This window comes from Thunnus thynnus, chromosome 6 (genome assembly GCF_963924715.1).
Source record: "Thunnus thynnus chromosome 6, fThuThy2.1, whole genome shotgun sequence".
NCBI classification, from domain to species: Eukaryota; Metazoa; Chordata; class Actinopteri; order Scombriformes; family Scombridae; genus Thunnus; species Thunnus thynnus.
In genome coordinates this window covers 34,740,134-34,765,271 of record NC_089522.1, presented here as the reverse complement: position 1 = coordinate 34,765,271, position 25,138 = coordinate 34,740,134, and the positions used below count along the sequence as shown (strand labels likewise).

Sequence of the window (25,138 nt, the reverse complement as noted above, 5' to 3'; positions counted from 1 at the left end):
TTGCAAAGCTGATTATATAAAGTATTTTAAATCTTGCATTGCTTGCGGTCTTCTTCTCTCCTGCTTTTGTTGGTGCATTGCTGCGTTTCTGGGCAGGTTCCTGCATCCTGTAGATCAGTGGGATGATGTGAAACCACTGGCAGGATTGTGTATCACGTCAACCACGTGTACACAACGTAGATCCACATGTAAAAACAAGCTACGTGTGGTCAAAAACTCCACAGGGAACCTTAACGCTTCTAATACAAGACAAAAGATCCCAGTCTTTCAAACTACTACATGTCTCTCTCTTTCTTCCTTCCCAGCCGTCTCTGATGTCTCTCGTCCACGTGCCTTCTTGCCTCCAGTTGTATGTGTGGCTGTGATTGTTGTGGTGTTGGCTGTTGTTCTGCTGCTCCTCTTCAAATTGAAGAAGAGGAGGAACTCCGGTTTGAACACCAGAGGAACCTCAGACAGCAGAAACATGGAGGTGACTTCCTTTAACTCTGTATGTCTCATGTTAACTCTTACTGTTGGCAGACATTTTATTTTTGCAGTTAGGAATAAACAATCTCATGTCTGCAACTACTTCACTAGTATGAACAAAGCTATGATTAAATAAAATCATAATTATTGTTAATAGACCTCTGGCCTGTCCAGTTGTTATCACTAAAATATCAGAAAACAATTGTCTAAGAAGAAAACAATATCTGGTCTGTTACTCTGGTTACTGCTATATTAGGTTTGATGTCTTTCCTGTTTTATTTTCAGTTATGTGTCACCTATGAGAACCATTCTGTCAGCTATGACAACTGTCCTCCAGTCTCCACATATGAAGACAACATCTACCAGAACCTGGATCCAGACAGCAGGGATCTGGACCAAACCTACTCTGCACTCACAGAAAACACATGATGATGTTTGGATTTGGATCTGGATTCTGTACTGTGCAGGTTAACATGTGCTGCAAGGTTCCAGTTTGTTCCACTTTCTCTCTTTCTTTTTTTAATCAGCCAATATTAACTATAAACATGCTATTATTCACCTCTATGCTGATGATACACAACTGATCATGTTTCTTCTTACTTGCTTATTCTGAAATGTTCATTCTGTTATCACAAATGTAGATGTTGTTTGATATTGTTCTTCTACACTGAGCCAACTCTGTCTCCTAGAAATTACATTCATATTCAACTCAATTGTAACAGCAAATATGTTTTATTAGAAACGTAATGCTGCTGAATCACATTTTCTCTCAACATGATGAAAAATTTTGTTAATTAATGTGTTTAAGTTGCAAAAATGTTGATACTGAACGTATGAGTGAAATGTTCAGAGACAATGTACCTAGTCTCTTTTTCCACAAAGATATCTGATGCAGTAAAATCTCTGCTGGTAGAAACTCACAGTATAAAAGTGTTTGTGGTTGTGTTCAGACTCTAGCAGCACTTGGTTCAGGTCAGAGAAAGATCCTGGTCTCTGTTTAATACAGAAAAAAGTCTGCAGTGACTTGAAGCTCAACATGTTTATGAACATTTAAGCCACAGCAGCATCTTTCACTAACCTGAACCAAACCTGAACACACACAGGACTCAGGATGTGAACCCGGGTCTCTGCTGTCACAGTCCTGCATCTTGTAGCCCCCCATCCACCCCGACCTCCTCCCTCCCACTGCAGAGACACATTGAAATGTAGCTTCATTCATTACTGTGAACATCATCCAGGCAGAGATTATGTTTGATAACACAACATTACTGTGAAACAGTTTTGTCGTATATGAAGGTCATTTCTAGAATTCACAAGTCTGATGGCTTCTGGAAAAAAAAACTTCCTTCTGTTTGTTTTACATGCAGGAGACCTAAAATACATTCCTGATGGCATCAGGTTAAAGTAGTCATAGAGGACATCATGTGTGTGGTTGCTGATAATCGTCTCTGCTTTGTTGAGGACTTGTTCAGTATTAAGATGTAACAGGGATCTTTGTGTTTTGCCAATAATTTTAGAGCTGAAGTTAACAACATGTTGCAATCCATTCTTGTCCTTTTGACAAATGTAAACTAGCAGTTAAAATACTTTCAATAAAAGGATAACTTCAATAAAACGTTGTCAATATTCTCCGATCGACTCTAAATGAGTTTAGTTTGCAGCTCAGACGCTGCTGAGCCTTTTTCACAATAGCATCTGTACTGTCACTAAATCGCAATCTGTCATCAAGCACAGTTCCCAAGTATTTGTAGGTCTGGACGAGTTCAACATTTACTGAAGCCAAGAATGATCATTGGAACCGACTGTGTGTTGTGGTGAGATTATCATTTCTTTAGTTTGGGACACATTTAAATCTAAAAAAGATCTCATCTCCTCATCATGATGAATCTGAACCTCTTTAGATAGGAAGTGACTGCTGCTCCAGCAGCAATACTGTAAGAAGGTCTGTCCACCATAGTGAGTTATTTTACAGCCAGTCTGTGTAAAATTCAGAGTCTGACTCTGGTGCCCTCTGGTGGTAGTATTGAAAAAGACACTTAACACACAGAGAGCTTTAACATTTGATTGTCAAATTGTTCTGAACGCTGCAGCTTCTTAATCTGAGCTGCTACCTTTTCCTGTTTGACATCACATGTTGCATCACATGTTTTCTGGACTGTAATCATTATGTGTCACTTTATAATGTGATATTTATGAGGAGCTTTTTTCAAAAATGGAGCACAGCTTTCAGGCAGAGCATTGAAGTCGGCTTGTTTCAGCTGTTTTCATTATACTTCACAGTGCGGCTGTGACTGAGGAGGTAGAGCAGGTCGTCCACTAATCAGCGGTTAGTGTTCATGTCTGACATTTTCAGAGTTCTAATAAATGCTTATGGTAGGTGTATTTCTTTGGCAAGTAAAGTCTACATAAATATAACCAAACATAAATCTCAAATGTAGCTGTTCACATCATACATTTCTTAATTTACAAATAAGAAATGTGCAATACATTTTAAAGTTCATGAGAAACCTTCAGAAGCAAATTGATGGGAGCAAACACATTCTTTGGTGTGGGAAACAAAGGGTTAAACACCTTCATATAAAATATGTCCTCATAAGAGAAGTAATAATGAATACTGAGCATTAATAAAATGCCCTTATACCTTATACCTATATATTCAGTGTTAATATTGTGCTCATAAATGAGGTAAAGTTATTAGCCGTCCGTACACACGCTGTCTGTGGACAAAGGAACCGCTTCTCTTCCTCTCACGATCACTTTCTCTCCTTCTTCCCTCTCTCTTCTGACTAACACATACACGCGCGCGCACACACACATACACGCACCGACATGGTCAGATAACGTCGGACAAAGCTTTGCTTTGTTTTTCCTTATCCACCATCAGACACGTGTGTTTTTCACAGAAGTGGGTGAGTGCAAGACGCCGTCCACCAGGCGGCGCCGTCTTGCTTCTGTCTAACCAAGACACCGCCATACTTCTGCCATCCGGTTCTCGCGCGACGTGACTTCCTCCCATAGTCACGTCCGCGTCGCAGACCGATGACGTCATCACGTCAGGTCCGGTCGCCATCTTGTCACACACACGCACGCTCACACACACACACACGCACGCACACACACACATGCATTCCCCTGCATGTGTCCAACCCTGTACATAGCTGTTTGACCCAACCCTGTATATAGCTGCTGTTTTGTTTGGTAGGATTAGATTTTAGAATAGTTGTTTATTGAATGAAGCATTTGTTAACTTTGTTCATTTTTCTAAGTTTAATAAACATAAATAATGACAGAAGTCCTTCTGTCATTATTGTGTGTAATATTGTGAAAAGTGGCTGATTGAAGGAGTCAGAGCTCGAATTCAACCCTTCTTTGTTCACCCTCGAATGTTGATATCTCTCAAATATTAACATTCTAGGTGAACTCCCATTTATGAGACTACCTTGTTTGGTTATTGGTCCCGGTTTCTGGGTGGTGCCCCGTATTTGTTAATTCATATTAATAATTCTATTGTCATAATTAGTTAATTATCCTCGATAATTGATAATTATTGCAAATAATCAACTGTGTTCCTCACAGATCCAACAGTTGGTGCCTGAATTATTGATTAAGGTTAACAATATCTTATTTTCATAATTCATAATTATCTATGACATGATTATCAACATCATCATGTTGTAAACACACAGAGAAACAGTCAAGTCAAATTAATTTATAGAGCACATTCAAAAACAACAGTTGACCAAAGACACAGAAAAATGCAAAACCACAGTTGAAGAATCAAAACAAAGCCAGATTGACGTGGGTTCTCTTTCAATGATGGCTCAGACGACGAGAAACTTCAGCGTGGTGATTTTTTATTCACACCAAGTTCCCCAAACAAGAGTGGCAAAAACAGTGCAGGAGTGGAAAAAACCCAATAACAAAAAAAAGTATTTACACGACAGGTTTCACACTGGCAGCTCGTCACCCACATTGTTACTCGGCCACGACCAAAAACCCAACAACCTTAAATGAGCAGAGCTCCCCTTATATATTCTTAGCCCCTCCCCCGGGCAAACCAATTAACAAATTATAGTGTCCTACGTTCAAATTTGACATCACAACAAACATAAATTCAAAAATCAATGATATACTTTGCATAAAGGAAAAATGGCACTAATCGCCCTCCATATTGCTATGGCCAAATACCCCCAAACCAAAATAAATCATAAAATATCAGTCCATTCAATATTAATGGTATGGTCCATGGTCACATGACCCTCTTAAGGGTGCCACCAAGCGCTATTTATGATGTGTCCCGGAATTACCTCAGTTTGGCCCATGCCCGGAGGCAACCAGAGGCAGCAGCAGCAGGCAAGTGTATATGTGTGTGTGTCGCGTCAGCGCCGAGTGTGCACCCTCGAAGGCCTAGCGTGAAGAAAAGAGTTCGGACAGTGGGGAAAAGTTTGTGAAAGTGCAGGACCGCGGGACACAAGTGCAGGCCTGCAAGGAACAGTTTGAACTGGAGCATGGCTCTGCAGGAAAAGTGGGAGTGCTGCGCACTGTGCCCTCCCGGCACTGGCGAGCTCTCTCCGGCCAAGAGAGAGAGAAACGCACGCCGGTTAGGGCATGACGGAGCGTTCATGGGTACCCCGTCACACAGATAAATAAAGTAAAGAAAGTAAAGTGAATTGTAATAAATAAAATTAACAATTTTCATATGCTATAAAAAAAATTAGGGGGACTCAAAAGTGATTCTATAAAGGAGGGTCTGTAGCTGGGATTTAAATGTGGTGATAGATGGGGAGGATCTGATGGTGAGGGGCAAACTGTTCCACGGTCTGGGAACAGCGATGGAAAAAGCTTTGTCACTTTTGGATTTTGACCGGGAACGTGGAACAGAGAGGAATAACTGATCAGAGGATCTGAGGGGTCTTAATGTAGAATATGGACTGAAGACATTAGAGATGTAGGCTGGTGCCAAACCATTCAGAGCTTAAAATCAGTCCTGTATTTCACTGGTATCCAGTGGAGGGAGGCCAGTACAGTGGTAATGTGCTCTCTCTGTTTGGTGTCAGTGTTAAAAGCATGAAAAAGGTATATGCATCAACAACATATAGAATGTCCATATTGGGATCCCAATTTTGTCCTCTGTAGTTACAGAGTAAGTTATGTTGGTTATTCACCCCTTGTTACGCGTAGTTACAGGGTAAGTACAGTGTATGTGGGCTGTAATCTAAAGCACTGTTAGTTCTCCCCTTGTTACATTTAGTTACAGGGTAACTATAGGGTATGCGGGCTCAGCTTTTGTAATATAGCATATTATGTAAACTATACAACTATATGCATCAACAACATATAGAATGTCCATATTGGGATTCCAATTTTGTCCTCTGTAGTTACAGAGTAAGTTATGTAAGTTGTTCACCCCTTCTTACATGTAGTTACAGGGTAAGTACAGGGTATGTGGGCTCAGCTTTTGAAATATAGGATATTATGTAAATTATACAGGTATATGCATCAACAACATATAGAATGTCCATATTGGGATTCCAATTTTGTCCTCTGTAGTTACAGAGTAAGTTATGTTGGTTATTCACCCCTTCTTACATGTAGTTACAGGGTAACTACAAAGTATGTGGGCTCAGCTGTTGAAATATAGGATATTATGTAAATTATACAGGTATATGCATCAACAACATATAGAATGTCCATATTGGGATCCAAATTTTGTCCTCTGTAGTTACAGAGTACGTTATGTTGGTTATTCACCCCTTGTTACACGTAGTTGCAGGGTAAGTACAGTGTATGTGGGCTGTAATCTAAAGCACTGTTAGTTCTCCACTTGTTAAATTTAATTACAAGGTAACTACAGGGTATGCGGGCTCAGCTTTCGTAATATAGCATATTATGTAAACTATACAACTATATGCATCAACAACATATAGAATGTCCATGTTGGGATCCCAATTTTGTCCTCTGTAGTTACAGAGTAAGTTATGTTGGTTATTCACCCCTTGTTACACGTAGTTACAGGGTAAGTACAGTGTATGTGGGCTGTAATCTAAAGCACTGTTAGTTCTCCCCTTGTTACATTTAGTTACAGGGTAACTACAGGGTAACTACAGGGTATGCGGGCTCAGCTTTTGTAATATAGCATATTATGTAAACTATACAACTATATGTATCAACAACATATACAATGTCCATATTGGGATTCCAATTTTGTCCTCTGTAGTTACAGAGTAAGTTATGTAGGTTGTTCACCCCTTCTTACATGTAGTTACAGGGTAAATACAAGGTATGTGGGCTCAGCTTTTGAAATATAGCATATTATGTAAACTATACAACTATATGTATGAACAACACATAGAATGTCCATATTGGGATCCCAATTTTGTCCTCTGTAGTTACAGAGTAAGTTATGTTGGTTATTCAACCCTTGTTACGTGTAGTTACAAGGTAAGTACAGGGTATGTGGGCTGTAATCTAAAGCACTGTTAGTTCTTCTCTTGTTACATTTAGTTACAGGGTAACTACAGGGTATACGGGCTCAGCTTTTGTAATATAGCATATTATGTAAACTATACAACTATATGTATCAACAACATATACAATGTCCATATTGGGATTCCAATTTTGTCCTCTGTAGTTACAGAGTAAATTATGTAGGTTGTCCACCCCTTCTTACATGTAGTTACAGGGTAACTACAAGGTATGTGGGCTCAGCTTTTGAAATATAGGATATTATGTAAATTATACAGCTATATGCATCAACAACATATAGAATGTCCATATTAGGATTCCAGTATCGTAAAAGTTCACAGTTGTATTGATTCATCCAGATATCATAAACTTCTTTTCAAAAGAATGCTGGTTTTCTTTGTCAGCTTTTTGTACACTGCTTTAAATATTTCTTGAAATATACCAATAGAAGCATAGAGTCAACAGTGAACTTGAACAGTTCTTTCACTTGTTTCATAATAGCTGCTGCATGCTCTCTTTGCATTTCTTGTTTTTCTTTGATACAAGTTTCACAATCCTTACTTTTATCACACCGGTCATTATTGCATTTCTTATCTTGTTTGTCATCAGGATTACTTCTTGTGATAAATGTCTTGTTGCTTTGTGGGCGTGGAAATTTGAATCTACAAGTTGTTCCCTTCTTTTTGCATATTTTGAGTGCCTTTTGCTGTGTTGTTTTACAATGAACACAGTTTCAAACATTTACTGATCTGTCTCTGGTGGCATTTCACATGTCACACATTGATCCATGAATGCTACATACTTCATCATCTTGGTCAATTTGAAGCACATTCTCAACCCACAACAAACAATGGGTTTGTGGACTTCCATGCTATTGAAATTCAATACGATAGAAGTAATCAACTATTTTACCAATTGGCTGAGCTGGCGACATGATAGGAAACAATGAAACCATCAAACATTCTTGCAGCTGTCACAGGATTCCTTTTTAACATGTCCAATGTGTCAGACAAGTCCAGGTCATCAATGCATTTTTGGGCTTCTTGTTTCATTATACTTTGTAGAAGTTCTGTCCATCACAAATCAGCAGACGAGAATGAGCAAAACCATCTTGGAATACCCAGTTGTCTCACCATAACAAATAAATCCTTTTGTACAGATTGCCAACAAGCAGGTGTACCTCGTATAGATTTCAGAAATTCATATCCTTCATCAAAGTTTAAAATGCTTCCAAGTGAATCTTTGTTTGTTACCATTTCAGAGGTGGGAAACAATTTGCTTTGTTGGTTTCAGTTAATAATCTCACAGGATTGTTGCCTTCTGCTGGTGCGACAGATAAAATGTCATCAAAGTGCAGATCCAAAACTTCTTGTGCAATATCAACTGGTTGCAAATGTGACCATGAACATGTCATGTTGCTGTCTTTCATGTAATGATTCATCAGTGGATTCATCTTCTAATTGTACGTTAGCACTTTGGATTTTGTCTTTACACACGTTTTGATGTATCATCATCATCATCATCATCGTCGTCGGCTTCTTCCTCACATTTGCTTGATTTGCATGTTTATACCATTATTTGCATTCTTTCAAATATGCCAGTGCTCCCTGTATTTTATCTGTGTGAGTATACTGATATTCATAATGTCCTTTGTAAGTTAAGTTTCTTTTCAGTTTGACATAAATCATAAGATCATGATTATCTGGTCTTGGAAGAACATCAGTCACCCTTGTAATATTGGATGGCGCACATGTAACTGGTCCATGAACACCATTTTGTCCACCTTTTGGCAAAGCAAGCACTTTCATGAATGGAATGTACATTGCAATCAAGTGTTGTTATATTGAGTGAACCATTTAGCTGAGGTGGAATAGGATCTAAAGCCAAATTGTTCATAATGTTTTCTTCAGGAATTTTACCAACAAGAATTTTTCAATGACAAGTGAAACAAATCCATAACTCACTAATGGGTCCCTTTTTGAAAATACAGTCTTGAAGATAAATATCAATACGTTTGTGAAAATATGTTTCAATTATACATTTACTACACACTTGTATTCCTTTTTTGGCATATACCTCCTTTTTTTACATTTTATCCCCTTATGTTGAACTAGCTGCCAATGACATACTGAGCACACATATTCTGGACCAGTACTTACTTTAAACTGTTCAGTCACAAAGTCAATGTCTTGCCTTAATTTACGTGTTTTCATTCTTCTCTCTATATTTCTTACTCTTTTCTGCATGAAATTTGTCAGTTTTGTACCTATTTACACTATACGCTCTGACATTCTTCTGGTGTTGTTAATCATTTGCATATCTCACTTTGCTCACGTTTATTTTTTTCCTATGTACTGGACACCCTCATGGTATCTTCAAAATTCTCTCTGAACTGTCTAATTTCTTAATAGCATGTTTGTGTCACATAGCTTTTTTTTCTTTCCAGTTTGCACTGATTTGATACACTATTGTCCTTGGAGGTTGAATATTTCTTGCACAGAGAGGTACACACTTCTTTGACACTTCATAATGACACTTGTTATAGTGTTTCAGGTAAATTGCTCCATCCTCATTTGATTGCTGCTCGGATGTGCAGTACTAAAACCACTTATTCCTACTGTACATGAACACCAAATAAGTCAGCAGCTGCCTGTATTTCCACCTCACTTGCCCAAACTCCAACATACTTCATGCATGATTCATTCAAATAACCCTCAACAGAAGAAAACCCATGTCAAAGACAATTAATGAAGGCAGATGAATTCTTCTTTATATGCTTAACCATAACAAGTGATATTTTTCTGACTATTTTCATTCCCACTTATAACAAATGATAGAGCTCTAGAAAAGCAGTCAGCATCACCTGCAATAGTTTTTGTTTCCATTAAAACTGATTCTTTTCTGCTACAGTCTTCATTTGACTAGAAAATATTCAGTTTCAGCTTCTTTTGTTGTTGTATCATCAAAGGACAAAATTCAAAGTTTGAAGCCTCAGACCCACTTATCAGAGTAATTTCATCTGCATTCAAATTGGACACTCTTACATTCTCTCTTTCATTGATCAAAACAGATGAGTTGTTTGAAGATGCACATTTGTCTGATTTTTTCATTATGCCAAAACACTTCTTTTTGGAATATGAATCATCTATGTGATGAGTACTCTTAACTAGATCTCTGTCCAAACACTCATTTCTTAGTATATTTGTGGCATCACATATCTTGCATTTACTTCTCAATACTTGACTGTACAGTGGCTTATCAGTAGCAATATTTGTTTTCACTGTAGCACCACCTTGTGGCTGGGTACTAGGGCTACACAAGATTACTTTCATGGACACATCATGACCTCAAGGGCATTAACCACTAACTCTCATCACATACTTTGTGTTTATCCCTACGTATTTTACTGCACAAAGGCTTGTAAGTATCACTGTGTGACTTCACTGGAGCATCACCTGCTGTCTCACTACTGGTATTACGCAGGATATGTTTCATGGACACATCATCATTTCTAGGGCATTTACCACCAACAGTGACCCCTTCTAGACATTTACTTGTACTTTTACTCCAGTGACTTTAAAGCACTTGTTCCATTCAGAGTTCACATTTGCTGTCAGCTGATAGGCAAGATCACTCAAATGTTTATGTGCATCAGTAAAACCTGAGTGTTGAATCACCAAAACTTTGTCAGTTAACGCAACAAGCAGGCCTTGGCTGCTATGAGAGATTTAGGACTGATGTTTTAGACAGCGCCCTCCACCACCATCATTACAGCACCAAATGAGAGAATATCTTTTCAAATTGTATTTCGCTGAAATACAATGACTTTTTATATCAGCCCTCACTCAGTGCTTTTTGAACATGCAAATTTCTCTCAAATCACATCGACTTTCTCTCATTTTAAACAACTTTTGGATTCTTTAAGGGGGAATAACTGATTTTTTGCCTCCTTACATAATTTGAACCCTTTTAAAGTCAACAACATCTTTAAATTTCAGAGCCTTTAATTCAATAAACTGTGAGATTCCGGGTTTATTCAGGGTTAAAGCTCTAGTTGTGTAATTCTTTGGAGCTGCCAGAAGGAGGCAGTATAGGAGCTCTAAGCAGCACCAAAGTGTTTAATCATCATCAGACAAATCTGTGTTTTTTTCAAGCTGGGGCTCAGGATCCTGCAGGGACCTCCAGAGATGATTTTGGGGGTCATGAGACATGTAAACTGTAAGATAGGGGAAAAAAATATATGTCCATCACACAAAAATATTTCCCCTTTTTATGATGTCTACCCCATGTTTCATGTGAAGAATAAGTAAATTTCAGCCTCCATGTTGTATCATTCAAGGCTAAACGATCATGTATGACGATATCTGGACCCATGATTGTGTCTCAAGGATGCTCAAGAGACATGAAACAAACACCTTAATGATAGAAGATTATTTGTTTCACTCACATTGATGAAAAAATGAAGATAAAATGGTGAAAAGCAGTAATAGCGTCTCTGGTTCTTCTGCTCTCATAGTCTCAGACCCACTGGTCTAAATTACAGACTAATCAACCCACCAAACAGATTTATTCTGTTTTTAAACAAATCAGAGGGTCATTCAGGGTTGAGCCTGAGTAATGTCTAAATGTTTGCTCAGACAACAACATGAATATATTACAGTCCATTTAAAGCTGTTACAATCAATATATTTGAGGAGGAAAAAAAAACTGAAACCAAAAGGGATTTATATTGATTGATTTATATTTTAAATTCTTTGGTTTCATGATGGTGCCTTCTAGTTTTGCAATTTTTCAAATAAATACCATCCCATCATCCTCTTATGTAGCTGGAGTTCAGTGGTGGATGAAGTATTCAGATCCTTTAATTAAGTAAAAGTAAAAATACTCTAGCCTAAGATACTCCATTTCAAGTAAATAAAACATAAAAATAAAAAATAAAAACTAAAAACACCAGTACTCACCTGCCATATGCTGTCAATCAAACACAGATACTGACATGCCCCTCGAGCTAAGACCTATTAATATAAAACTCTTACCAATATTTAAAAACATTATCTTTGACTGCAAAGAGGGATGATTACATGTGATTTCAGTTGGACTTCAACTGTGGTGGTTTTCAGGCTTTTTCCACTACAGGACTTGACGACAGTTAGCCTAACTTAAGGTGTGATGTTGTGGCTTTTCACTGAACTACCCCCACTTTGGGAGCAAGTTCCTGAACCAAACTTTTGCTTCACAGCTGGTTGGCAGCAGATAAAAGGTAGCAGTTGGTAAAATTGTTAAAGGCCTTCCACACCTACACAGGTGTTTCAGTTAATCAGTTTCATTAGACGTATGCTCAGATTCAGGTGGGGAGTTCTGCTGTAATTATGAGCTCACTGGGCTCCATGTTCTAACAAAAATGATTAAGTTATAACTTGACCTGTCTGACAGATGCAACAAAGCTAACTGAACAGTCAGGGAGTTTAAGTTTAGAGCCACGACAGCACAATGTTTTCCAAATCCGTCCATATGAAGGATGAGTTTTTAAGTTCTACTAACTCTTTCACATAGCATGTAATCTGTTTAATGGAGTTTTAATTGTCAGAGATGTGACAGGAAAGTTTCACTGTTTCACTTATTGGAGGTCAGTGTGGAGAAAAACTGACTGGATTTAGTTCTGACTCTGTTTCTGTTTGTCATTTAGCTTCAGCAGAAATCCCCTCCTCTGTCATTCAGGGTGGGACTCCCTTTCTCCCCCTCCTCTCCTTTCTCTCTTCCTTGTTTCCTCTCCTCTCATCTTGTTCCCTCCTCATTTGCCTTCATTCCTTACTTCTTCATTTCTACTTATATCTTTGCTTTTCTTACCGTTTTACCTATTTTCTCCCCTCCCCTTCTGCCTGCAAACTGTGAAGTTAATTTATTTTAATCCTCCATGTTTTGAGGAAAGTAAAATTGAAACAAACTGTTCTCACATTGTCCTCTGTAGTTACAGAGTAAGTTATGTTGGTAAGTACAGGGTATGCAGGCTGTAATCTAAAGCACTGTTAGTTCCCCCCTTGTAACATTTAGTTACAGGGTAACTACGGGGTATAAATTTTTGTTTTTTCTTTCTTTCATACTGCTGATATTCTGGGTAATCTTATGGATTATATAGGATAGGAAAAAATAAGCCTTGGGCTTCAGCCTATTCCTTTTTCGGTAATTGATTGTGTGATTTTTTTATTATGTGAAATGGATTGGTATAAACATGGATGATGATGTTTTTGTCAGTTGCATATCCACACATATATTGTTGTTTTGTTCCGTTATATATATGACCAAAATAAGCTATTCATTCATTCTTTCATTTACTACACGCAGCATAATAAAATTGCAGAGCAAGGGAGAAGTGGACCTACCAACAGTGATCTGTGAGAGGGTCACTTCCAAGGGAGGTGAATCACCACGGAGGGATCTACAAAATCATAAAAGTCTAATATGAGCAACAGCATGAAAGGATACTCTAAGAACCAAACACAGAAACTATTCCCATACCTGTAGCTATTGCAGAAGTCAGGTGAACAGAAGACGGGGCGTGCAGTCAGCATCAGAGGAGTGCTCAGAAAACAGCTACCTGCCTTTATAGAGTGCTCACAGACGATGATTGGCTAGTGATCACCGAAGTAATCAAGAAAGCAAAACACTACAGTCCTGCTTAGACCAGACAGGAATACATTTCCATTCTGTTAGACTAGTTTTTGTCAGTACACTTGCAGCTACATTCGGAACCAGCTGGAGAGTCTTTAGAGACTTGTTAGGGCAGCCTGATAATAAGGAATTTCAACAGTCCAGCCTAGAAGAAGATTTGCCTGAATTTTGAAATATTGCATAAGTGAAAAAAGGCAGTCCTTGAAATTTGTTTTATGTAGGAGTTGAAGGACATATCCTGATCAAAGATAACTCCCAGATTCCTTACAGTGGTGCTGGAGGCCAGGGTAATGCCATCAAGAGTAGCTATATCATTAGATGATGTGTTTCTAAGGTGTTTAGGGCCAAGCACAATAACTTCACTTTTGTCTGAGTTTAGTAGCAGAAAATTGCAGGTCATCCAGGTCTTAATGTCCTCAAGGCATGCTTGGAGTCTAGTTAACTGGTTGGATTCATCTTACTTCATTGATAAATATAATTGGGTATCATCTGCAAAACAATGAAAATGTATGGAGTGTTTCTTAATAGTATTACCTAAAGGTAGCAAATATAAGCTGAATAGTATTGGTCCTAGTACAGAACCTTGTGGAGCTCCGTGTCTAATGCCTGGGACATAGCCTGCGTTAGCAGCACATGTGAATCACGGAACTTGCTTTTCATTTTGGCGCCCATGTTAACAGATTAGAGCAGCCACACAGCCCACATGAGCCATATGTTTCACGTGCGGCTCACTATAGTTTCAATGTCTTTATCTCTAGAAAATGTCACAGACATGAAGTGTCATCACTGCGGGTCAGCCTGCGCGGTGCATGCCGGGGAAGGAAGCCTCTCTGGTGGGGAACTCCAGCACAGGAAGTTGGTGACACACGGAACTTCTTTTCTCGACTCATATCGCTCTCTGTGATATTAGTTCAAACTGGGGCTCCTGCCTGTTGTTTCACTTGCTTCCCTGCGGAGATTTGGTGTTGTTACTTTTGTTAACTACAGACCGTGTAGTTAAAAAAAAAAAATCCCAATATTTTATTAAATAGCTGCTAATAAATAAATAGAGGTAAAACGAGACCAAAGCCGGGGGAGCTAAGTCAGTTAGACAGGAGGGAATAGGACGCCTGTGGTTGGGTGTGCTCAACCTCTTCCTGCGTGTGGCGAAGCACAGGGAAGCACTTCAAAACTACATCAAATCCAACCATTAAACTCTGTATCTACACACAAAAGAAGACAAACAAAGTGACTGACTCTAGTGTGTGTGGCTGGTTAAGTAATTGCAGATTGGAGGTCACACCCAAGCACACCTGTATACCATCAGCCCATCACCATGCAATTCACCCCACCACACATGAAGACCACACCCACAGGACACACAATAGGTGCTAAACAATAATAGTGTCAATCACTGCATTCAAAATCGGGCCGATACAGGTCCACCCTGTTACATTTGCCTCCTGACAGTTTGGAGGTTTCATCTCTGTTGCTGGTCCACTACACTGGCTGCTGGCTCCATAACCTTGCAAAGCAGTGAAAGTAAACTTTTTTTTAGGAAATATGTTGTAGTATGTTCAAAATAAATAGTGCAAAAGAATAAAAACGATAAGAAAATTACAAATTAATGCATGTTTAATTTAAATATGGCACTCTTAACATATGATTTAGTGTGAAAATAAATGAAATGACATAACAAGACAGATAGCAGACAATAACTGAAAAGCTAATTCTTCACCCTGCACTATTTCCACTGAATGGGTGCTCTACTCATACACAGCAAGCTAGTCTACATTATGGCCAATATTTACATACAAATCACAAGCGCTCACTTCTCAAACTCACACCAAAGTGTAAGTTAACATCTTAATTAACACAATAGTTGAACAGATTGATAAGATGAGTGTTTTTAGTCCAGATATTATAGGATACCATATTCAGATATAGTGGACCCATGAACATTGACTGTAGCCACTGCAAGAGAGGCCTTTAGTTTCCTACACGTTTTTTCTTGCCAAGTCTCGGTAAGAGCCAGGAAATCTCTCGCTGACATATTCTTCCATTTCTGAACAAAGGCTTCACCGAACAATATCATGTTGCTTCCTTCAGTTTGTTTGATTTATGATTTGAAAATATATTGGCAAGACTGGATTTTACGTCCCCATATTTATCATTTATAAGCAGTTTATAGATATTTAATAAATGGTTATAACTCCTGTTGGCACCCAGAAGTGTTAACTGCTGTATAAACAGATAATGAATGACAATATAGTAAAACTCAGTTGTAATAATATAAAATATATCTTCATGGGAGAAGTTATAATAAGTACTGGGCATTAATAAAATGCTCTTATACCTTATAACTATATATTCAATGTTTATATGGTGATCATAAATGTTAAATGGGGTAAAATGATTATCCTTATCTTCAGTCAGATTCACAGCAGCTTCATCAGGAAACCACTGATCTACATAAATTAATATTACACTTGTGTTCATAACTGTGAGGCTGTGTATATGTATTTATTTAATCTTCATTGTTGGATATCTCCAGGGATATTGTACATTATGTAAAGATTTTTGTATTTTGTATTTGTATGAGGTCAATATATTGTGCTGTGAGATGCTGGTGTGTTAACATACTGGAATGTTTGGTTTGTTGGTGTTTAATGTGTCTGAATAATTCCATAGAGGTCATATAGGTCATATAATGGATTGAAAATAAAATGATTCATTCATTAATGTACCTTTAACAATCATCATCATCACTATGTTGTAAACACAGAAAAAAGGCAAATCAAATATTACATGAGAGAGAGAGGGGGACGGAGACAGAAGAGACAAAGAGGGAAGGTGGAACCAACTTCCAGTGAAGTTCATGTAACTTACAATTTCCATGAAGTGAACTGTTAAGTGACCCATATTTCACTGGTAACCAGTGGAGGGAGGTCAGTACAGGGTGATCTCTTTTGTTTTGTTCCAGTCAGGAATGTCGCTGCTGCATTTTGAACCACTTTCAGAAAAGACAGGAAGGACTGACTCACTCCCAATTTAAAGGAGTTGCAGTAATCGAGACATGAGGTTATAAAAGCATGTAAAACTGTCTCCAGATTGCCAAAAGAAAGAAAAGGTTTTAAGAGAGAGATAGAAAAAGGAATGAGTGTTAACTTAAAGCATCTTCAGCTTCCTGATTGATCAGACAGACATATAGAGGCAGTTCTCTGACAGTTTGTTGATTTTCTGCATCAGGATCAAACTCAGAATGAATATCCACCATGTTCTGTTCTTCTGCTTCTTATCAGGTGAGGACTGATTACCTGACTGTGTCTGTAAAGCTGCAGCACAAACTGCTTCTGGACATTCATTGTGTTTATATTAACAAATGTCAGATTTGTATCACACAAGTTTTCATGTTGCTGTCATTTTAATTCATTTTCCTGTCGTTCTCTAGATTATTCTATCACTAGTTGCTGCTGCAACATCTCTATAATGTAATTTTGTAATTTAACTAAACTAAATGTAATGTAATTTAACAAAACATATGAACCATCCATCCATGAATATTTGTTGCTCATTAATGTGTTTGATATTAGACATTATAAAACAAAAACATTGAAAAACAGACGTTACACAGAGACACTGTGACTACAACTGCAGCTACAAGTAGAACAACAGCAACTGCTGTACAGTCAGTGAAAACTTTGCTAATGGCTGCCTCTGTATCATCTCTGCTTCTCTGTGAACTGATGGATTAGCCCTCATTAATCTGCAGTCTGTTTACAGTAAGTCTACAATACACAAAGTATTGATCATCAGTATTCACTGTTCATCTTTCCAACAGCACTGCAGGATGGAAACACTGGACTCATCAATGCAATAGACCTTTTTGCTGGAGCTGAAGGAGGAAGTGGTTCAAGGAGTTGCTCCTTCACTTCATCTGGAAGCACCAAGTTCTTCTGTAAAGGAGAATGTAAAGAAGAAGACATTCTCATTAAAACAGATGATGTCACAGCTCAGAGTGGCCGATACAGCATCAGATATAAAGACGAATCTTCTGGAAGAAGAACTATGACTGTGTACATCAAACAGCTGACCAAGTCAGACTCAGGACGGTACAGATATGGTTTGGGTGGATCTTCGGTCCCAGATGATTACTGTGACTTTGACGTCATAGTTACAGATGGTGAGTTTCTACTGAATGTCATTAAACCTGATATATTTACTATGTTCATCCCATTTAATGATTTTGAAGCATAAGAATAAATGAAGTCAGATAGAATCTAATTAAATTGTGGGAAGAATGTGAGACGTTTATGATATATTGACTCAGTGTATCAATGTTGGATGAAATCATTACTCCAGCAGTCAGACTGTGGTTGAACTGGGCAGCTCCCAGTGTGACTCTGTGGATCTGTGTAAAAGCAGGAAATATTGTGATCAGACTGCAGCATCTTACAGGAAGTACAGACAGTAACTGTTGATTGTTCAACTTTTCAGCTGCAACGTTGGGTGACAACACTCATTTCATCCGTACAGAAATTGTGGGAGGAAATATCACAAGAGGATGCCTCAATACTGTCAGTGGAAGCAGGAAGTTCATCTGTAAGGATGAATGTAAAAAAGAAGAAGACATCCTGGTTAAAACAGAAGAGAACAGAGCTCAGAATGGCAGATACAGCATTGAATATAGAAAAGGATCTGAATATGGACTGTCTGTGACCATCACACAGCTGCAGAAGTCAGATACAGGACGGTACAGGTGTGGTTACAGCAGAGCTTCGTCTCCAGATTCATCCAACACGTTACTGATCTTTGTTGTAGATGGTGAGTTTTATATTTAATTTTTGTCCACATTCTGTTCAGTGCATATCAGTTGTTAAATGTTTAAAATGATGAGAACTTGGTGCATTCCTGTAGGCTTCTGGTTGAAACGCATGTCACATAACCACAGTGTCCGTGGTTTGAATCCAGCAGCGGACCTTTGTTGCATGTCACCCCCCCCATCTTGCCCCCTTCATTTCCTCATATCTACAAAGTCCCTATAATAAAGGCATAAAAGATTTTTTAATAAAAAAATTAAAGAGTGGATGGAAATGACATGACAGAAACAAATATCTTATCTTTCGGGTTACAGTCAGAAGTTGATTTGTGACAACAAGAGGAGTGCTGAGGTTGGCAGAGTCATACTAGTTGTCCAACCTGGGACCTTTTCTATATTTCTATTAACATTAGGTAACATAGAGAAGAACGGTTCCTCAGGTTCCTTAATGTTCAAGACATCATACTCTAAAATGTTTCTAAAGATGAAACTCATTTGTAGAGTCACAAAGTAATCTGATGTAAAATGTGTTGCCTTTATAATGTTAGTTTTTAAATTTACAACAATCAGTTTGTACGATTTTTAAAAACCTTTTCAGACATTTGTGCTTTTATGTTTAATGTCAGAAAACCAACCTGTGGATGTTATTTTCTTACTCTTCTGTAATCAAAAAACAAATAAAAATACTTTTTTGTGATTAATAGATCAAACCCACTTCAAATATTATTAATCATTTACTTCATTAACATATTTAATGCTGCATATTTCTTGTGTATGTGATGGATGCTGTCAATATGATCTTTCTGTCTAGAGCAGCATCTCATTTCTCTGCATTATTGATTCAGTATCTGATTGTTTCAATGTGTTTTCATTGTTCACAGCTCCAACCACTTCAAAACCAAACTGGACTCTCCGACCTTTTCCAACATCAGTCCCATCAGCCTCTACACCAACAACAACACAGAGTTTAATCTCCAGTTCAGGAAGCTTCACACCTTCATCATCTTTCCCTGAAACCACAGAGCAGTTTACAGGTACAGGACAGTTCATGTCTGTCCATCTGTCCATCACTGTCTCTCTGCAACAAAACATCCTCTTAAAACAGTCAAATTCAGCATAACAACGTTGTCTAATAAGAATAATAAGATGGTCCAACATGTGTTTCAGCACATAAGACAGTTCAGCACCTAGAAGAAAACATTTCACATTTAATTTTACAATAAATTTCCTTGTTATCTTCACACCTAATGTTTAAACACATCCTACGTTTCTTATGATGTAAGATAATTATTAACATGTGATGTCAGCACATGACAAGTCAGGAAACATTCAGAAGAAAGTCTTTGGGATTTTTTTTTGAACAAGAAGATCAGGTGAGGACTGATTACCTGACTGTGTCTGTAAAGCTGCAGCACAAACTGCTTCTGGACATTCGTTGTGTACATTTTAACAAATGTCAGATTTGTATCAAGTTTTCATGTTGCTGTCATGTTAATTTGTTTTCCTGTCGTTCTCTAAATTATTCTGTTACTAGTTGCTGCTGCAACATCTCTATAATGTAATCTTGTAATTTAACTAAACTAAATGTAATGTAATTTAACAAAACATATGAACCATCCATCCATGAATATTTGTTGCCCATTAATATGTTTGATATTAGAAATTATGAAACAAAAACATTGAAAAACAGACGTTACACAGAGACACTGTGACTACAACTGCAGCTACAAGTAGAACAACAGCAACTGCTGTACAGTCAGTGAAAACTTTGCTAATGGCTGCCTCTGTATCATCTCTGCTTCTCTGTGAACTGATGGATTAGCCCTCATTAATCTGCAGTCTGTTTACAGTAAGTCTACAATACACAAAGTATTGATCATCAGTATTCACTGTTCATCTTTCCAACAGCACTGCAGGATGGAAACACTGGACTTGTCAATGCAATACTTGTTTTCGCTGGAGCTGAAGGAGGAAGTGGTTCAATACATTGCTATTTGACTTCATCTGGAAGCACCATGTTCTTCTGTAAAGGAGAATGTAAAGAAGAAGACATTCTCATTAAAACAAATGATGTCACAGCTCAGAGTGGCAGATACAGCATCAAATATAAAGACGGATCTTCTGGAAGAAGAATTGTGATTGTGACCATCACACAGCTGACCAAGTCAGACTCAGGACGGTACAGATGTGGTTTGAGTGGATCTTTGGTCCCAGATTCTTACTGGGACTTTGTCATCACAGTTACAGATGGTGAGTTTCTACTGAAAGTCATAAAACCTGATATATTTACTATGTTCATCCCATTTAATGATTTTGAAGCTTAAGAATAAATGAAGTCAGATAGAATCTAATTAAATTGTTGAAGAATGTGAGACGTTTATGATATATTGACTCAGTGTATCAATGTTGGATGAAATCATTACTCCAGCAGTCAGACTGGTTGAACTGGGCAGCTCCCAGTGTGACTCTGTGGATCTGTGTAAATGTGAAACAGGAAATATTGTGATCAGACTGCAGCATCTTACAAGAAGTACAGACAGTAACTGTTGATTGTTCATCTTCTCAGCTGCAACGTTGGATGACAACACTCGTTTCATCCGTACAGAAACTGAGGGAGGAAATATGACAAGAGGATGCACTGATACTGTCTATGGAAGCAGGAAGTTCTTCTGTAAGGATAAATGTAACAAAACAGAAGACATCCTGGTTGAAACAGAAGAGAACAGAGCTCAGAATGGCAGATACAGCATTGAATATAGAGAAGGATCTGTATTTGGACTGTATGTGACCATCACACAGCTGAACAAGTCAGACACAGGATGGTACTGGTGTGGTTACGGCAGAGCTTTGTCTCCAAATTCAAATGACACGTTCCGGATCTTTGTTGTAGATGGTGAGTTTTATATTTAATTTTTGTCCACATTCTGTTCAGTGCATATCAGTTGTTAAATGTTTAAAATGATGAGAACTTGGTGCATTCCTGTAGCCTTCTGGTTGAAACGCATGTCACATAACCACAGTGTCCGCGGTTTGAATCCAGCCAGGTACCTTTGTTGCATGTCACCCCCCCATCTTGCCCCCTTCATTTCCTGTCATATCTACAAAGTCCCTATAATAAAGGCATAAAAGTATCTTTAATAAATAAATTAAAGAGTGGATGGAAATGACATGACAGAAACAAGAAATCTTATTTTTCGGGTTACAGCCAGAAGTTGATTTGTGACAACAAGAGGAGTGCTGAGGTTGGCAGAGTCATACTAGTTGTCCAACCTGGGACCTTTTCTATATTTCTATTAACATTAGGTAACATAGAGAAGAACGGTTCCTCAGGTTCCTTAATGTTCAAGACATCATACTCTAAAATGTTTCTAAAGATGAAACTCATTTGTAGAGTCAAAAAGTAATCGGATGTAAAATGTGTTGCCTTTATAATGTTAGTTTTTAAATTTACAACAATCAGTTTGTACGATTTTTAAAAACCTTTTCAGACATTTGTGCTTTTATGTTTAATGTCATAAAACCAACCTGTGGATGTTATTTTCTTACTCTTCTGTACTCAAAAAACAAATAACAATAATTTCTTGTGATTAATAGAACAAACCCACTTCAGATATTCTTAATCATTTACTTCATTAACATATTTAATGCTGCATATTTCTTGTGTATGTGATGGATGCTGTCAATATGATCTTTCTGTCTAGAGCAGCATCTCATTTCTCTGCATTATTGATTCAGTATCTGATTGTTTCAATGTGTTTTCATTGTTCACAGCTCCAACCACTTCAAAACCAAACCGGACTCTCCGACCTTTTCCAACATCAGTCCCATCAGCCTCCACACCAACAACAACACAGAGTTTAATCTCCAGTTCAGGTAGTTTCACACCTTCATCATCTTTCCCTGAAACCACAGAGCAGTTTACAGGTACAGGACAGTTCATGTCTGTCCATCTGTCCATCACTGTCTCTCTGCAACAAAACGTCCTCTTAAAACAGTCAAATTCAGCATAACAACGTTGTCTAATAAGAATAACAAGATGGTCCAACATGTGTTTCGGCACATAAGACAGTTCAGCACCTAGAAGAAAACATTTCAATTTCAATTTTACAATAAATTTCCTTATTATCTTCACATCTAATGTTTAAACATATCCCATGTTTCTAATGATGTAAGATAATTATTAACATGTGATGTCAGCACATGACAAGTCAAGAAACATTCAGACCAAAGTCTGAGATGTTTTTTCAACAGGAAGATCTCATTTTTGATAAAGGTTTCCTGTGCAGTTTTCTTGTAAACAAGGTTATATTTATATTCAGTGTTACTCACCAAAACATGCTGAGTGTATCCTTTAGGTCCAACACAAATGTTTAAAATGTTTCGTCAATCATAAAATATTTGCAGAGCTGATTATATAAAGTATTTTAAATCTTGCATTGCTTGCATTCTTCTTCTCTCCTGCTTTTGGTGGTCCATTGCTGTGTTTCTAGGCAGGTTCCTGCATCCTGTAGATCAGTGGGATGATGTGAAACCACTGGCAGGATTGTGTATCACGTCAAACACGTGTGCACAACGTAGATCCACATGTAAAAACAAGCTACTTGTGGTCAAAAACTCCACAGGGAATCTTTAAGCTTCTAATACAAGACAAAAGATCCCAGACTTTTAAACTACTACATGTCTCTCTCACTCTTCCTTTCCAGCCGTCTCTGAGGTCTCTCGCCCAGGTTACTTCTTGCCTCCAGTTGTATGTGTGGCTGTGATTGTTGTGCTGTTGGCTGTTGTTCTGCTGCTCCTCTACAAATTGAAGAAGAGGAGGAACTCTGGTTTGAACACCAGAGGAACCTCAGACAGCAGAAACATGGAGGTGACTTCCTTTAGCTCTGTATGTCTCATGTTAACTCTTACTGTTGACAGACATTTTATTTTTGCAGTTAGGAATAAACAATCTCATGTCTGCAACTTCTTCACCAGTATGAACAAAACTATAATTAAATAAAATCATAATTATTGTTAATAGACCTCTGGCCTGTCCAGTTGTTATCACTAAAATATCAGCAAACAATTGAAGAACACAATATCTGGGTTGTTACCGTGGTTACTGCTATATTAGGTTTGATGTCATTCCTGTTTTATTTTCAGTTATCTGTCACCTATGAGAACCGTCCTCCAGTCTCCAAGTATGGAGACAACATCTACCAGAGCCTGGATCCAGACAGCAGGGATCTGGACCAAACCTACTCTGCACTCACAGCAAACACATGACGATGTTTGGATTTGGATCTGGATTCTGTACTGTGCAGGTTAACATGTGCTGCAAGGTTCCAGTTTGTTCCACTCTTTTTTTTTAATCAGCCAATATTAACTATAAACATGCTATTTTTCACCTCTATGCTGATGATACACAACTGATCATGTTTCTGAGATGTTCAACAACTTCTTACTCACTTATTCTGAAATGTTCATTGTCTTCATAAATGTAGATGTTGTTTGATATTGTTCTTTTACACTTTGAGCCAACTCTGTCTCCTAGAAATTACATTCATATTCAACTCAATTGTAACAGCAAATATGTTTTATTAGAAACGTAATGCTGCTAAATCACATTTTCTCTCAACATGATGAAAAATTTTGTTAATTAATGTGTTTAAGTTGCAAAAATGTTGATACTGAACGTATGAGTGAAATGTTCAGACAATGTACCTAGTCTTTTTTTCCACCAGATTATGTGATGTTGCAGTAAAATATCTGCTGGTAGAAACTCACAGTGTGAAAGTGTTTGTGGTTGTGTTCAGACTCTGGCAGCACTTGGTTCAGGTCAGAGAAAGATCCTGGTCTCTGTTTAATACAGAAAAAAGTCTGCAGTGACTTGAAGCTCAACATGTTTATGAACATTTAAGCCACAGCAGCATCTTTCACTAACCTGAACCAAACCTGACCACACACAGGACTCAGGATGTGAACCCGGGTCTCTGCTGTCACAGTCCTGCATCTTGTAGCCCCCCATCCACCCCGACCTCCTCCCTCCCACTGCAGAGACACATTGAAATGTAGCTTCATTCATTACCGTGAACATCATCCAGGCAGAGATTATGTTTGATAACACAACATTACTGTGAAACAGTTTTGTCGTATATGAAGGTCATTTCTAGAATTCACAAGTCTGATGGCTTCTGGAAAAAAAAACTTCCTTCTGTTTGTTTTACATGCATGAGATCTAAAACACATTCCTGATGGCATCAGGTTAAAGTAGTCATAGAGGACATCATGTGTGTGGTTGCTGATAATCTTCTCTGCTTTGTTGAGGACTTGTTCAGTATTAAGCTGTAACAGGGATCTTTGTGTTTTGCCAATAATTTTAGAGCTGAAGTTAACAACATGTTGCAATCCATTCTTGTCCTTTTGACAAATGTAAACCAGCAGTTAAAATACTTTCAATAAAAGGATAACTTCAATAAAACGTCAATATTCTCCGATCTACTCTAAATGAGTTTAGTTTGCAGCTTAGACGCTGCTGAGCCTTTTTCACAATAACATCTGTACTGTCACTAAATCTCAATCTGTCATCAAACACAGTTCCCAAGTATTTGTAGATCTGGACGAGTTCAACACTTACTGAAGCCAAGAATGATTGTTGGAACTGTCTGTGTGTTGTGGTGAGATCACCATTTCTTTAGTTTGGGACACATTTAAATCTAAAAAATATCTCATCTCCTCATCACGATGAATCTGAACCTCTTT

At 38.0% G+C, this 25,138-nt stretch overlaps 1 protein-coding gene across 1 annotated transcript in view; it reads left to right on the top strand.

Annotated features, from left to right (window-relative positions):
- Positions 1-23,662, top strand: part of LOC137185290 (CMRF35-like molecule 5) — an 86,156-nt gene extending 62,494 nt beyond the window's left edge. Inside the window, exons 2-5 of the mRNA XM_067593636.1 lie at positions 20,964-21,290; positions 22,169-22,321; positions 23,101-23,264; positions 23,540-23,662. Of these exons, the coding sequence (XP_067449737.1) occupies positions 20,964-21,290; positions 22,169-22,321; positions 23,101-23,264; positions 23,540-23,662 (767 nt within the window). The remainder of the gene's footprint in view (positions 1-20,963; positions 21,291-22,168; positions 22,322-23,100; positions 23,265-23,539) is intronic.
- The last annotated feature ends 1,476 nt before the right edge of the window (positions 23,663-25,138 follow it).